The following is a 14,620-nucleotide window of genomic DNA, read 5'->3' on the forward strand; positions in this document are numbered from 1 at the left end:
ACACAAGTAATATCGCAAAAATCCTAAAATTTCTTCTTGTGGTGAAGAGTGCCTGACCGGCAACCGTATATGTTAACACAGCGGCAAAATTAGGCTATATCTAGAAATACCAGCTTTGGGGATTAAACGCTACGGTTAAGGGTCAGGCACTCTTCACGATAAGAAGAAATTTCAGGCAGGTTGTTTTCACGGTTGGGAAACTTTTATGACAACGTGGTCATGTAGCTAACTTAGCTAGCTAGCCAAACAGTCAGTAACACAGATACATACTTTGTGCCATTTAGGGATAATGTCAAGGAGGAAATGGTAGCACTATCATGTAAGCCAAAACCTTAGACGGTTTTTTAAATGTTTAAATGTGAGCAGCATCCCAGGGCTGTAAGAATCAGTAGCCAATCAGGACTTTTTTTCAAGTTTTTTTTGTAGAGTGCAAAAACTTTGATATTATTTATTTAAATTTAATTTCTTTTGTTGTTGTTGAAACCACAGCATTCCAAGACTGTAGGCTACATTGTTTGTAAGACTCTGCTATGCTGTAAATAGTTGTTGATTTTTTAAAATGTGTGTTGAAGAAATGACTTATTTATAACAACATTCACATTACATAGTCATATTTTCAAATGTCCAGTCAGCTTTTAGCATTGACTTAATGTACGGCCCTATGGAATCTGTGTTATAGTTTTTTTTAATTCTGCAATGCCTAAGGCAACCACACTAATAATTGAGATTGGGCTGATACCTGTTGCACCAGGCACAATATGGGTGACAAAAGGAGGACTACTTTCTAACCAAACTACTCTTTGCGCAATGCCTAACACTTCCAACTGCACTAATCCAACTGACACTCCTACCACTATCAACTCTACTCTAGTCACTCCTGATGTCACCACTAACACCTCTGTTCCAGCATTTGATAGCTGGGTGTTGAACCCTAATATCACAATGCAGCTAAAAGGCAACAACTGTGACCCAATGGCTAAGAGGTAGTAATTACTGTCCCTGGGGTTGTTTGTATGTATTGCATGGGTAATTTCTCCCAATGTGTGTGGGTATTTAATATTTTCATTTTTCCTGGTAATTAACATGCACACAGGCCAACCCAAGGAGGATGGGTTCCCCCCGCTGAGCCTTGGTTCCTCTCAAGGTTTCTCCCCTTTACTCTAAAGCCGCGTTTCCACCAAAATTACCCGGAACTTTCAGTCCCAGGAACTACTTTACCAGGAACTAAAAGGTTCCTTCAGCCAATGGTTGTCTGCGTTTCCACCGGGGTCTAAAGTCCCGTGAAGATTAGGCAAATTAGCCCATTGACGTATGAAAAAGCGACGTTGTCGTCGGTCCATCTGTCATATGATTTCTTCTGTAACCCCATACTACCACCGTAGTAGCCTACATTATTTTCTAATAACCGGGACAGCCCGGAGGGGTTTATTTCACTTATATACAACGGGTTACCAACAATGACTATATATGGTTACTTCTGTATTTATTGATTTTCATATATACTCTCAAACACATTCATTATGTTTTTATGCGAACATTCACTTTCATGTCTTGACATCCGAAGCGACAGAATGCATTCACATTTATATGTATAACTGGCAACAACAGCAGAAAACATGCACACGTTGTAAACAATTTGCTGTTTGATACTTTCTCGTCGTCAATTCCATATGGGACAGAATAGAACGAAAACTCGGACTTGCGTGAAAATGTAAATGAGTAGTGGTACAGCCACCGTTTGCTTTCCTTCGAAGTTCCTGCTAGCCGAGCAGCGAAGTGTGCCCTCCAGATGCGAACCATGCACCATAAATTAGTCCATAGTCTTCCTGGTCTTTTTGTGGAATTGAAAAATGGCAGTAAAATTGAGTAAAATTACGGCAGTCTGAAAAAGCTAAAGGGAAGATTACTAGAATTAACCTGTTATTTTACCCGGACAAAAAGTGCGGAAGGTGATTTCCAGTTTGCTTGTACTGTATCACCAATGTTAATTACGCAGAACTACCGCATACCTCTCATAACTGTATCAAACGTTTTGAGTCAATTACAGCGGGCTAACAAAGAAAATCCGGAAGAAAATATTCAGCAACCGAATTAATCCGTTTGAATGTTTTGGTAGCCTACGTAATATGCTGTCCCAGCACGAATGCTTAGCATTTTATAAAACGAATACTAAAGCAAGAAAAGAACAGAAGAGCACACGTTATAATTCCAAGACGTTGGCAGGCTATAACCAAAACTAGGCTACTGTGCCGCATAACATACAAGTTTGATTTGAAGTTATTATGAAAATAAATTGGGTTGCCGCTGCATATTTTCAAACATGGCGGGTAATGGCGGAAAATAAATACAACACAAATGCTGCGAGTACTCGACCAATCAGTAATGTTCAGCGCTGCAAGCTCCACCCAAAAGGTTCCTGTACTTTCGGAAAGTACTACCCCCCGACCAGGAACGTTTTGGGGGGTAAAACAAAGCCCCCAGAACTAAATTTAGACCCTAGTTCCTGCGGTGGAAACGCACTGAGTTCCTCAAAAGGTTCCTAGTTCCGGGGTATAGTTCCTGCGGTGGAAACGCGGCTTAAGAGAGTTTTTCCTTGCCACTGTCGCCATGTGCTTGCTCGCTGGGGGTACAGGCCTGAATAGGTTATGGGGAATATGGCGTTTGACGCCATATTTCCAAATACAAAATGGGGGACTGATAGGTTCCCAGTTTTATTTAGTGTATATATATATATATATATATATATATATATATATATAATATATATTATATGTAGTGTATTGTGTTTCCGTTTCTGCCATTACTGTGTCTGTAGTTTGCATGCCTCTGTGTCTAGCCCCTCTGTAGTGTGTCTCAGTATAACACCTCTAGTGTCTGTGGCAAGGATGTCACATTCCTATGCTAAATGGCTGTGAGGGTTCCCAGGAAGGAACAAGGCCGTTTGTCTCCGGCCCGCCAATTAACTCAACCTTTTGATATGTATGACTGCAAACTGTATATCCAGACACCACTGGGTCTATCTCTCCCTTGCGCATTGAATTAAACATCAAATCCTCTGAGGAAACTTTGTCAGCGTGTTCTTTGTCGTCCTGCATTTGACTCCACGAATAAGGGCAAAATATCCTAACACTAGCTAGCTTGTAGAATTTGCCTACCATGTGAAGTACCTTTTTTCAGTAAAATTTTAAATACATAGTAAATGGACTGCATTTGTATAGCGCTTTTATCCAAAGCGCTTTACAATTGATGCCTCTCATTCACCCGTTCACACACACACCAACAGTGAAAGGCTGCCATGCAAGGTACCAATCAGCTCATTGGGAGCAATTAGGGATTAGGTGTCTTGCTCAGGGACACTTCGACACGCCCTGGGATCGAACCGGCAACCCTCTGACTGCCAGACAACCGCTCTTACCTCCTGAGCTATGTCGCCCCACATACTTCATATATAGTAGCATGTTCTAAATCCTCTCATTTTAATTAAGTTTATTTGTAAGTATATTTGTTGTACAGTATACAGAATATTTTTCATACATTAATATTGCTTTGTGTGCATTTTTTCTAAGAATCCTCAATCTATATCAAAGCACAATTCAGACTACATTGGAACAATGCTAATGGAGATATAATGATCTATGACAGAAGTGACTGTGGCCTATTATTTTGGCCTTTTGGGGAAATGTACATTAATATGGTTTTACATTTTCTGAATTTTCTTACTGTTATTCTTAGGAGATGCACAGTCATATGAGAACAAAATAGTTGCAAAGTGATTGAGGGTGAAGAGGTCATAGAAGATGCTGAAGGACCAGGCATCTAAAGGCTGTTAATTTATTGTATTACTGGTAGCTTGTGGGGTGACTATGAATGTACCTTTGCTGTGCAATAAATGAACAGGTCAGTAGTAAACCATTACATTACATTTCATTACAGGCATTTAGCAGACGCTCTTATCCAGAGCAACGTACACATAGCATTTATTTAGCATTTACATTGCATCCATTTATACAGCTGGATATATACTGAAGCAATGCAGGTTAAGTGCCTTGCTCAAGGGTACAACAGCAATGTTCTGGGGATACCCGGGAATTGAACCTGTGACCTTTAGGTTACAGACCAGTTCCTTACCAATTAGACTACATTGCTGTAAGTAGTAGACAAAAATATTTATGATGTGTAGGAGAATTTTGAGACTCCCCATGAGTGTGATGACGTCACATGTTAAAGTTAAGGTATTCCCATCAATGTTGATCAGACTGTTTCCTCCAAACTCTCGATGCTGCATGATAAAAATATATCACATGTATAACTATGCACTCATATAATCAATACGTAATCCAATAAACCTATATCAGTAGTTGCAGCTAAGCTTATGGAAACGCAAGAAACCACAGTGTACACTGTAGAACAAAAAGGCAAACGCAGAAGGCTTAAAAAAACCATACTTACTCAGCAGAAAATTAGTGCCAAATAGACATGCTAGAAAACTAATACTTTACACTGTACTTTTTTTTTTTACTTTATTCAGGTTACACAGGGGTCACTGTAAAGTTTACAGTGACCCCTGTGTAACCTGAATAAAGTAAAAAAAAAAAGTACAGGAGGCTATAACTCTGTGAACTTGTATGTGTAATGGAAAAATACAGAAAGCAATGTCGTGGTGTATGCATAGTGGGGAAAGAACATCATAGAGCCGAAAATAATTTTTTTGGGGCACCTGTCCACTATGATAAGATTAAGTTCTGTCAGGACCACTGTCATCAAAGTAGAACTTTATTGACAATAAAGGCAATACAGTTATGTTTGGCGGTATGGCTCTGTTCTGGAGCTCTCCCGCCAACCACGCAGCCCGCGTGGATAAGGCCGGGAGGCCAGCAGCCAAACCCCCCTAGAGGGGTACACACAGAACAGATCCAGCAGCAAAGCAAGTTCTTAACACATAGGGGTGGAGCAATGCAATTTCTTAACACATAGGAATGGATAAATGCAAATTCTTGACGCATGGGGATGGAGCTGGGGTGGTGGAGGGGATTTACGAAGCAACGTGCAGCGCTTGCATGCAGGAGGAGCAGCCGAATGAGTAGAGGGAGGCTGTTAAATAGACCGCCCTGTTAGTGAATGTACTGTGATAGGCGAACATCACTCAGCTGAGCCATCAGCTGATTCAGCCGGAGCGCTTGACTCTCGTGGCCTGCCAGAACTACGCGATGCTCCATTATTGATACATTAAGAACATCATAAGGACCGAAAATCATTTTGGTGCCAAGAAAGTCAAGTTGACCCATGAACAGGAAACTGAAACTCCTTACTGTGCCAAAAAGACCAGATGGCTGGGATTTTCAGGAATGTGTTAAAGGGGGGTTGTGGGCACAATTTGTGTATAAAATGTGTGCAAAACTGACAATCGGGGTTCAATTCTGCTGAATTGATCCGGCTATGTGCACCTGTGCAATAAAGTCTAAACTTTCTGAAGAGCTTGCTGCTGTTGTGTCTTTTCCCTCGTGAAATTATTTTTTACAGATTGACGATTGGCGTGGAAGTATGTCGGTTCCTAGACACGACAGATGTATATTTATTTCATATCCTCCCCTGGCTGCTTTGTTTCTGTTCTTGAGTTCCTTCCTCCCTCTGTTGCTGCACTCCAGCTTCTGTTCCTCCCCCTATCATTTCCTGTCCAGGCTCTAATATCAATAGCACGCAAAGCTGTGTGCATTTTCTTTCATTCTTACACACCTCCCTCGCCTCTTAACTGCAACACCATGGATTGGATGGTAATCATTCCTTTGTATCTATGTGCAGGTAAGGTTTCTTATAACTAAGTCATGTTTTATAGTTATTACCGTTACTGAATTTTAAACTTTACTTATTATTACAACTTATTGTATGTAGCTGTGCTTAGTATTTTCAGAACATCTGAAAGCCTAACATGCTAAACAAATTACCATCAACTTACCAAAGTGAAGTTGATGGTAATTTGTCTGTATGTGCGTATATACTGATTATTGCTATGATAGAATAGCGATGGCTTTATCCAACTTCATCAAGACATGGGGTTTCTTGCATTAAAATGTATTTTCTTAGCTACATTAAAACTTGCAGGGCTGCTAATTAGAAATAAAAACATGGTGGTGGAAGTGGTTATGTATTGTTTATCATATGAACATACCTTACCAGAAGGCTTGCACCCGCAGTAAAGTGTGAGGATTTGCTCAGCCAAAAAGAGGAAATTGTGTACACTCATGTGTAGGTGTGTGCATGATGGTGACTGTTCTGAGCACTTCAGCATTTTTAGTCAGGAAACGTGGGCTGAGTATTATGTGTCATAGGTGAGTGCCACTGTTAATGGGTAAAATGGAAATAATAAGCAAACATGAGGAATGGTTATACATCAGGAACTTTCAGTAAAGGAGTCAGCCTAGAAAGTTATAAGAAATAAAGTTATAATTTTGCCCAAAAAAGTGATAAGATCAGTTGTAGAAAACTGCATCAACTACGATTTTTTGTGCCTTCAGAAATTATTATCCTCTGAACTTTCTTGCAGTTTTTCCTGTTACACCTTAACTCGTGAAATCATTGAAATATTTTCCCCTTCATCCAACACAAGGCCTAATTTACTATTACCTTTAGCAAGTGCAAAACCTTTTTAGCTCATGCAAAACTAATAAATGCAACCAATGATTGGTGCAAAACAAAAACCATGGCCAATCATTGGTCACGGTATTTGTTTTGCATGTGATTTTAGTAAAAAAAAGGTTTTAGTAAATTCAAGTCAAGTCATTCAGATTTATATAGCACTTTTTCTGACTGAGTCAGCACAAAGTGCTTAACAGACATTAACATGTACACACAGGCAGAGAAATACCCATGTGTACATATGAGCATAGTAAAAGAAAAAACAATTTAATGTGGTTTAAAATAAGTAATTTAGAAACATAAAAACTTTATTGTGGTGTAAAATAAGGAATTTAGAAACATACATCTGGCTAAAGCTTAATAAAAGAGAGAAGATAGAGATGAAAAAGGAATAAAAAAGAGATAATAATAATAATAATAATAATAATAATAATAATAAAAAATTAAAACAAGAGTCACTCCCCCCTAACTGTTAAAAAGATGAGTTTTAAGTTTAGATTTAAAACTGGCTACGGTCTCCACGGTCCGAAGGTCGATTGGCTCACAATAAATTAAACATGTGTATGATGTAGGAAGAATAATTTAACATTTTTCAATTTTAAATAGATTTTTAAATATAATATATAGTATATATTTGGTCTTAGATGTACAGCATAATTTTACAGGTGCCTAAGCCTTTTGCACAGTACTGTATATCTCATATGAGTTTTACATGTGTAGAGTTTGCTATTTTTGCCCATTCTTTCATGGATTTTAATGCTTTGTAGTTCTAGCCATGTGCTTGTGGTCATTGATCTGTTGGAACATGATTTTTCACCATAAACACACATCACTTGTGGACTGAAACCAGGTTCTCATCAAGGACATTTTTGTATTTAACTCCATCCATCTTCCCAGGTCCTCCTGGTGAAATGCAATCCCATAGCATAATGGTCCCACCACCGTTCTTGATATTGACAGATAGTGTTACCTGGATGATGGGCTTTAGTCTCATCTCACAAAGTCCTCTCCCAGGCTTATCACATGGATTCTGGCAAGTGTGAAATGAACCATTTCATAAACTAGCTAACAAGTGTGAAAGAAGAGGCGTAGCTCAAGGCACACATATTTCAATGGAATGTCTGTGTATATTTAAACTATCATCTAAAGTGAAAGTTGCATGATTATCAGTAAGTCAGCTAATGTTACTTACACATGTCATGTGCAAGTTGTTACTAATGACTGTAACTGTATGAGTATCATTGCTGACAATTCCAAAGTTCAAATTTTGTTTATAGATACATACAGTGTAGTATACACTATATACACTGCACATAAAAAAGTATGTTGACACCTCACATCACACCCATACTGTATATACTTGTTGAACATCTCATTCCAAAACAATGGGCATTCATTTGGAGTTGGACCCACCACCCCTCACCCACCTTTACTGCTATAACAACTTCCACTCTTTTGGGAAGGCTTTTTAGTAGAATTTTGGAACATGGCTGCGGGGATTCACTTCTATTCAGCCAAACACACATTTCAGAGTTCAGGGTGCAAAAACCATAGGCACTGGTCTACAGAGATGTGAAAAAAGTGATATGTTCAGATGAGTCATCCTTCACCATATTCTTGACAAGTGGGCGAGTGCATGTCTGGTGTACACCAATAGAACGGTACAGGCCTAAATGCTTGACACCTACAGTGAGGGGGTTCAGTGGCTCTGTTATGCTGTGGGGGGCATGTTCCTGGCATGGTTGGGGTCCACTTGACCCCTTAGAGGGAAGGGTCACTGCAGATCAACACAAATTTATTCTGAGTGATCACCTTTATCCTGTGATCAACATTTTTATCCTGATGGGAGTGGTCTCTGCCAGGATAACAATATCCCCATCCACAGGGAATGAGGGGTCACTGAATGGTTTGATGAGTATGAAAATGATGTGAATCACATGCTATGGCTTTCACGATAACCAGATTTCAATCCAATTGCACAACTATGGGAGAGACTCCACCACCATATATGAAAACACCAAATGAGGGAATATCTCATGGAAGAATGGTGTTCCATCCCTCCAGTAGAGTTCCAGAGAATGGTAGAATCTATGCCTCAGCGCATTGAAGCTGTTCTGGTGGCTTGTGGTGAGCACCTTACTAAGACACTTCATGTTGGGCTCTCCTTCAATTTGTCACCCAACTGTGTGTACATATATATATTGAGGGCTATCGATAATGTTTGGGACAAAGACATTTCTGATCTTGATTTACTATAGCTCTGTGCTCCACAATTTCAGATGTGAAATGAAGCATTTCAACTGTGGTTAGTGCACAATTTTTATTTCAGTGGATTTTATCCCCCATTTTATCCCCTGGTTTGAATACTGATGTGTATTGCCAGGATTAATAAAATAACTTGTCAACTGTATTTGTCATTACTGTGATTATATCATTCAGATCAATATTATGACTAACCATTATGACACATTGTATTTTTTACTATGGTGTATTTTTATATGTGCCGAATGTAATCTTGATATTTTATGCATGATGTGTGTGCCCCTAACCTGTGTGTGTAACAGACAGGAGGATGTACATGCGTTGTGCACTCGCCAGTGTAGGCACATTACAATTTTAATTCAGCACCTGTAGAGCAACGATTAAACAACTGTGACATGGCTTAAGACCAGGTTTTTTTTTTTTTTTTTTAAGTGCAAATGCGGAAGCATCAAAATAGGAACACGCCAGCAATGCGCCTGACCACACTTCATGTGGCGACCAACCCACCCACATGGGTGCAAGTGCATTTGCTATTTAAACAACATGGGTGGTGGATGGGAGAATGACAGCTGTGTCGATTTGAAACTAGTACAAACACTTGCTAGTCAACTCATAAATATTTGAATTGCAGATGTGAATTTTGAATGCTGCTTGAATTTCACTAGTCTGTGAACTTCACTTGAAGTTCACTGCCTGTGACCTGTTGCAAGAACAGCCTGGTGGAATTGATGTTTGACAATTTTTTATTATATAAACAAAGTAATGTAATGTTTTCTGAGTCATTTTATTAAGCTGCGACTGAGATAAGCTGACACAATAGTTATGTTTTATTAGCATTCAAAGATGCTGGATGTGCAAAACTAAGCTAAACAATGTTAAATATAGTAGGCTAATAAGGTCAACAATCATTCAACATTCACGTCACAGGACATATTTTTATTTTACTTTTCGGCACTACAAACAAGTGCTAAACATTAGACAATGGAGTGGATTCAACAGATCAATGTGATCAATGTAGACTGAGGCCCTATTCACACCTGTACTTTGTATCCGGATATATCCAGATTGGGTCCAGATTCAGTCGACACGGATGTCAGTTCACACCTGGCATCAGAATGCGTCTCCACATGCTTCTCGAGTGACCACCTGTGATCTCACTTCCCCGCTCAATATGCAAATAAACACGTACATCATTTCCATTTTCTAAGATCAAATGCGTTGTTGTTTTTAATCGGAGGTAGGTCAAAAACAACTGCTATATATATATTTTTAACTGGTATATTTTTATACAGTCTATGGCAGCAACGCACTACCTGTGCCCAGTCTGCCGGAAATTAAAAGTTTACAAAGACCTTAGCGCGTGAGCAAAATCAAAACAAAAACAGACTGGGTTTATTCCTTGGCGTGTTACAGGAAAACCAAATCACCCAAGATGTTTGACGCACTCGTAATATGTCTCTATGCGCTTTTCAAAAGCTTTAAACGTCGTGGACAATGCCAGCTTACGCGATTTGAGAACCAACCAAAATTATACAGTTCTATCCGCATCTCTTTTGCTCCAGAAAACAATGTCAGATAGGTCCATCAGCAAACATATGGCTTAGCTATGCCCAGAAGTCCTCAATAATAATAGAATTTTCCAAGAAATTACAAAAAATTGTTGATGTTTCTTTAGGTGCAGCGTCTTTTACTGCTAGTACCACAGAGTGAATGCGTAGGTGAATGCGATGATAAGAAAATGTTCGGTTACGCTGACCTAAAAAACGCTATTCCAAAAGCAAAATTAGACATCGTTATACATCGTTAGAAAGCCTATACTCTCACCTACTGAATAAATGAATTGTCAATCAAGCGAGACTGTACTAAAAAGGGTGACAACGCCGTAAACAACACGTGTGGTATTACACACAGCTATTTTGGAAGGTACCCAGGCATCACAAATGCTTGTATATTTCACAAACGGATCGTCCAAGACAATATATGACTGCTCAGTCTCGAAAGGACATCTCTATGCGTAAAACCAATAGTAATGTTGTATATTTATTCAATATTTAGTCCCAGATATTGACTGTAGAATGACATTGTATCATTTTTAAAAACTTCGTCTCATTTATTTCGTTATTCAGTGTGGCTTCTTCTTGTTGTTTCGCACTTTAATATGACCACCATTGGCGCGCGAATGAGTACGTACTTCCCCTTAGGCAGAGGACGTCAGTTGACTAGACGGTCCTTCAATGTGGCCCAGGACGTATTCGTGTTCACACTGCTAAAAGAATGTGGCCATATGCGACCCAGACCACCTATGAATGTGGTCTGAGTGATCGGATCTTAATGCGTCCTCAATGCGTCTTGGATGTGTTCACACCTGTAGTTAGGGCTGTCCATTTGTGATCGGAGCACCCAAGACACATTTTAATTTAGGTGTGAACAGGGCCTAAGGCCCATGTGGTCTTGCATTTTAACTAAATAAACAGACTATAGCCTATAAAACTTTTGAGATATGCAAAAATAAGAATCTAAGAAAACATATAGCTCTATAATAACTACAAAAAAGACTTTGCATAATAAAACAAAATATACTTTGGACTATATTAAAATATTAAATTCTAAATAAAACAGATACTGTATGCCCCTGATTAAAACAAAATAGACGTTAGCCTACAGGATGAATAAAATAAAATAGCCGTCATAGGCCTTTAACGATTTCATTTTTCCTTTGGAAACTGTTCTTTTATGTGTGAGCAAAGGTGTTTCCTTTTGCATGAATTGTTCACACATATTGTAAAAGAGCAATGAGTATCTAGTCTTTACTTTAGGTTTTGTTCACCTGTGGAGATTGCGTTTGGAGTCAAAGGCATGGATCATCATGAGGACCAGAAAAATATCTATGGATGAAAAACAAGTAATCTGTAAACTGAGAGAACAGAAGAATTTATTAAGGATAGCACAGAAACTGGATAGCAACAGTTAACACCCGTCAGTAATTCGTTAACTTAATTTTGTACAGCTGAAAATGGGGGGACAGCACCCAAACAGCTCATTCTGTAAAATGGTAAAATGCATACACATGTAAATACCATGAAATAAAAACTGATTGTGTGCTTTTGACTCATCTTTCATCTATTGATTTGATTACTCTTTTTTTGCTATATTCCATGGAATATAGCAAAATAGGTAGGTATATAGCAAAATAACAAGTTTCAATTTCATTACCTTAAATTATTTTATACTGCCTTTATGTACAGAATGTATGATGGTATTTCACTACTGCAGTATTGCATGAATACTTTGCCAATATTTATGTATTTATGGAAGCATAACATGCTTAAGTAAAGGGAAGAAAGACTGAGTCAGAGGAACTAAAATAATAAAATTAAATTTGTCTACTTCCCCATTTACTGTACTGCAGGACATGTTCTTTTAAGGTAAAAGGATGATAGGAGATGGTTTCTCCAATCATTCCACTCAGTGGATATGCAGCATTTTAATAATGAGACTAACTATGATAGACTGACCACAAATATGTATATATTTATATATCAGAAACAGCAAAATGGCAACAAAGCTACCATCTAACTGCTCTGGTGAAGACAATAATATTGGGTGGTTGATATGTTTTTAATTGAATAAACACTATTAAGATTCAGCTTTGTGAATTTCTTTTTCAAAGACTCTATTGATTCAGACTGTCATTGATTCAGAATAGTTTCAGATATGAAAATGTGTCAGAAATGTTTCTTACGCTGGCCCTCCAGAAAGCAGATAAGCATGCGCTCTCCCCCACAGTGTGAGCTGCCAGCTGTACCTTCCTTGCACTCTTTGTGTATACCATTACATTACATTACAATACCAGCACACATCATGCACCACAGACACTGGTGCCCACTGAAACTCACCCACATTGGCTCCCCTGTGCACAGTCAGTAAAGGTGCTACACATGAGTACTGGCTGGGTCTTGTAGTATAATGTCAAAACATCAGTAATGTCATTTTTCAAATATGTGGCCAGGAGTTTGCAGTGGCAGGACACAACTGTGCATCCAATAGGGTGGGTATAAATTAGCCAGGGTTCCTATGGGTACTGTTTCATTAAGTCCTACAACTGTAATAATACACAGGCATCCTATAGGGTGCCAACTATCATTAGTGTCAAATACGCCGCTCCTTGAATTAGCATACTTCTGTGTGGCCTGAAAGGCACAAGATACTGCTCTGATAAGAGCAATACCTCTGTGTGGCATGATGTTATTGTAAAAAAAACCCAGCACACCACAGCTCGATGAGTCAAACTTGTAGAAGAGCATCTCTCAAACTGCAGCGTGTACCCCCCACCCCCTCTGGCGGGCAATAGTTTTATTAAAATTTAATTAGAAAAAAATGCACTGGTTTCCTGGTACGTTTATATTGCAAGGCTTTGTTCAGGCAAACAGGCCTAACCATACCATTGATTATTGAAAGTAATTTTGCGTTTTACACATATATAAACTGACCAGATGTCATCTTTTTCCTGGACATTTCTTTTTTTTGGGACTGAAATATAGTCACCCTGCTTAAAAAAATATGGAACTGTCTATGGTTACCATACATATAAAATGTATACATTTTATTTTATTTAAATTTATTGTCCTTGGGTGGCCTTCATAATTGTTGCAGTGATTTGTGAAAAAAATATTTTCATTATTTTGGCAAAACCAAAAATGATTTAAAAAAGTGTTTGGCAAAATTACATCTGCTAAAATCCGAGAGCTATAAGTTATAGTTTAAAAGCTATTAGTGTGTATTTTCTCTCAATCCTAAAAAGTGTTTATCCCATTGCAGATATTGTTCAACTGTTTTTTGTAACCTGAACTGCATGAGGTTAGCTGCCAATGAACTGTATGTTTAATGCTAACAAATGCAATATTCTACTAATAAAATGTGTTGAGTATTTTTCATTCTTGATTTTGTTTGCCATTGTATTATGTCTGGGTATATCATTATTTGTCAGTCTGAATGTGTACAGTATCTGCATAATATTAACCTTTTTCATGTCTTTCTGTGTCTCAGGTTTTCAGACAGCAAATACTTTTAACGTAGACCCAGCTGCTTGGGAGTCCTTCAGCAATGATGCTACTGCTTTTGGATATAGGGTGATACAGGGAAACTCCGAGAGGTGAGAGTGGCAAGAGACCTGTAGGGAAGAGTACACTGGAGGGGCAGGGTTGGTGGTTAAAAAACAGGAAATAAAAAAGGGTGGGGAGGGGAATTGTTGTAATGTGATGACACTGGCCAGAGGAGTGAGGAAAAAGACAGCAGCAGTTAATCGTCATGCCGCAGTGACACATGCTGTGGTAGAGAGAAGGAAGGTCAATGGTGAGTGTGAATGTATGTCAGTGTGGGTGGAAAAGGAAGTGTAAAAGCAAAATGGTGATAGGTACATATGTGTGCTGGGGATGGATGGCTGAACTAATCAGCTATATTGTTCTCGTCATCTCGCCACCCAACATAATCTCTCTTAAATTCCTAGCTTGCTGGTTAGTGCTCCTTTATACTACCAAGGAAACAGGAGAGGAACGGTTTACGACTGTCAGGTTGGGAAATCAACATGCTCTGAAATACGAATAAAAGGTGAGAAGCATCTCAGCCATGTTCTTTTCAGTTTTACAGGCCATTGGTATGGATAATAAGAAATGACACATATGGTGAAATGGTCTAAATTATTATTGAATCAAATTATCCCATCCGT

General features: G+C 38.7%; 1 protein-coding gene and 1 long non-coding RNA gene across 2 annotated transcripts in view; both read left to right on the plus strand.

The window, feature by feature from the left end:
* Positions 1–4,136: 4,136 nt before the first annotated feature.
* Positions 4,137–5,472, plus strand: LOC135249251 (uncharacterized). The gene is made up of 2 exons (XR_010328618.1): positions 4,137–4,502; positions 4,559–5,472. It is a non-coding gene; the product is annotated as an uncharacterized LOC135249251 (long non-coding RNA).
* Positions 5,473–5,639: 167 nt separating this feature from the next.
* LOC135249182 (integrin alpha-M-like) overlaps positions 5,640–14,620 on the plus strand; it is a 33,728-nt gene continuing 24,747 nt past the window's right edge. The window contains exons 1-3 of the mRNA XM_064324534.1: positions 5,640–5,799; positions 13,942–14,047; positions 14,402–14,502. Of these exons, the coding sequence (XP_064180604.1) occupies positions 5,760–5,799; positions 13,942–14,047; positions 14,402–14,502 (247 nt within the window). The 5' untranslated portion in view covers positions 5,640–5,759. The remainder of the gene's footprint in view (positions 5,800–13,941; positions 14,048–14,401; positions 14,503–14,620) is intronic.

The sequence above is a fragment of the Anguilla rostrata genome, chromosome 2, assembly GCF_018555375.3.
Source record: "Anguilla rostrata isolate EN2019 chromosome 2, ASM1855537v3, whole genome shotgun sequence".
NCBI classification, from domain to species: domain Eukaryota; kingdom Metazoa; phylum Chordata; class Actinopteri; order Anguilliformes; family Anguillidae; genus Anguilla; species Anguilla rostrata.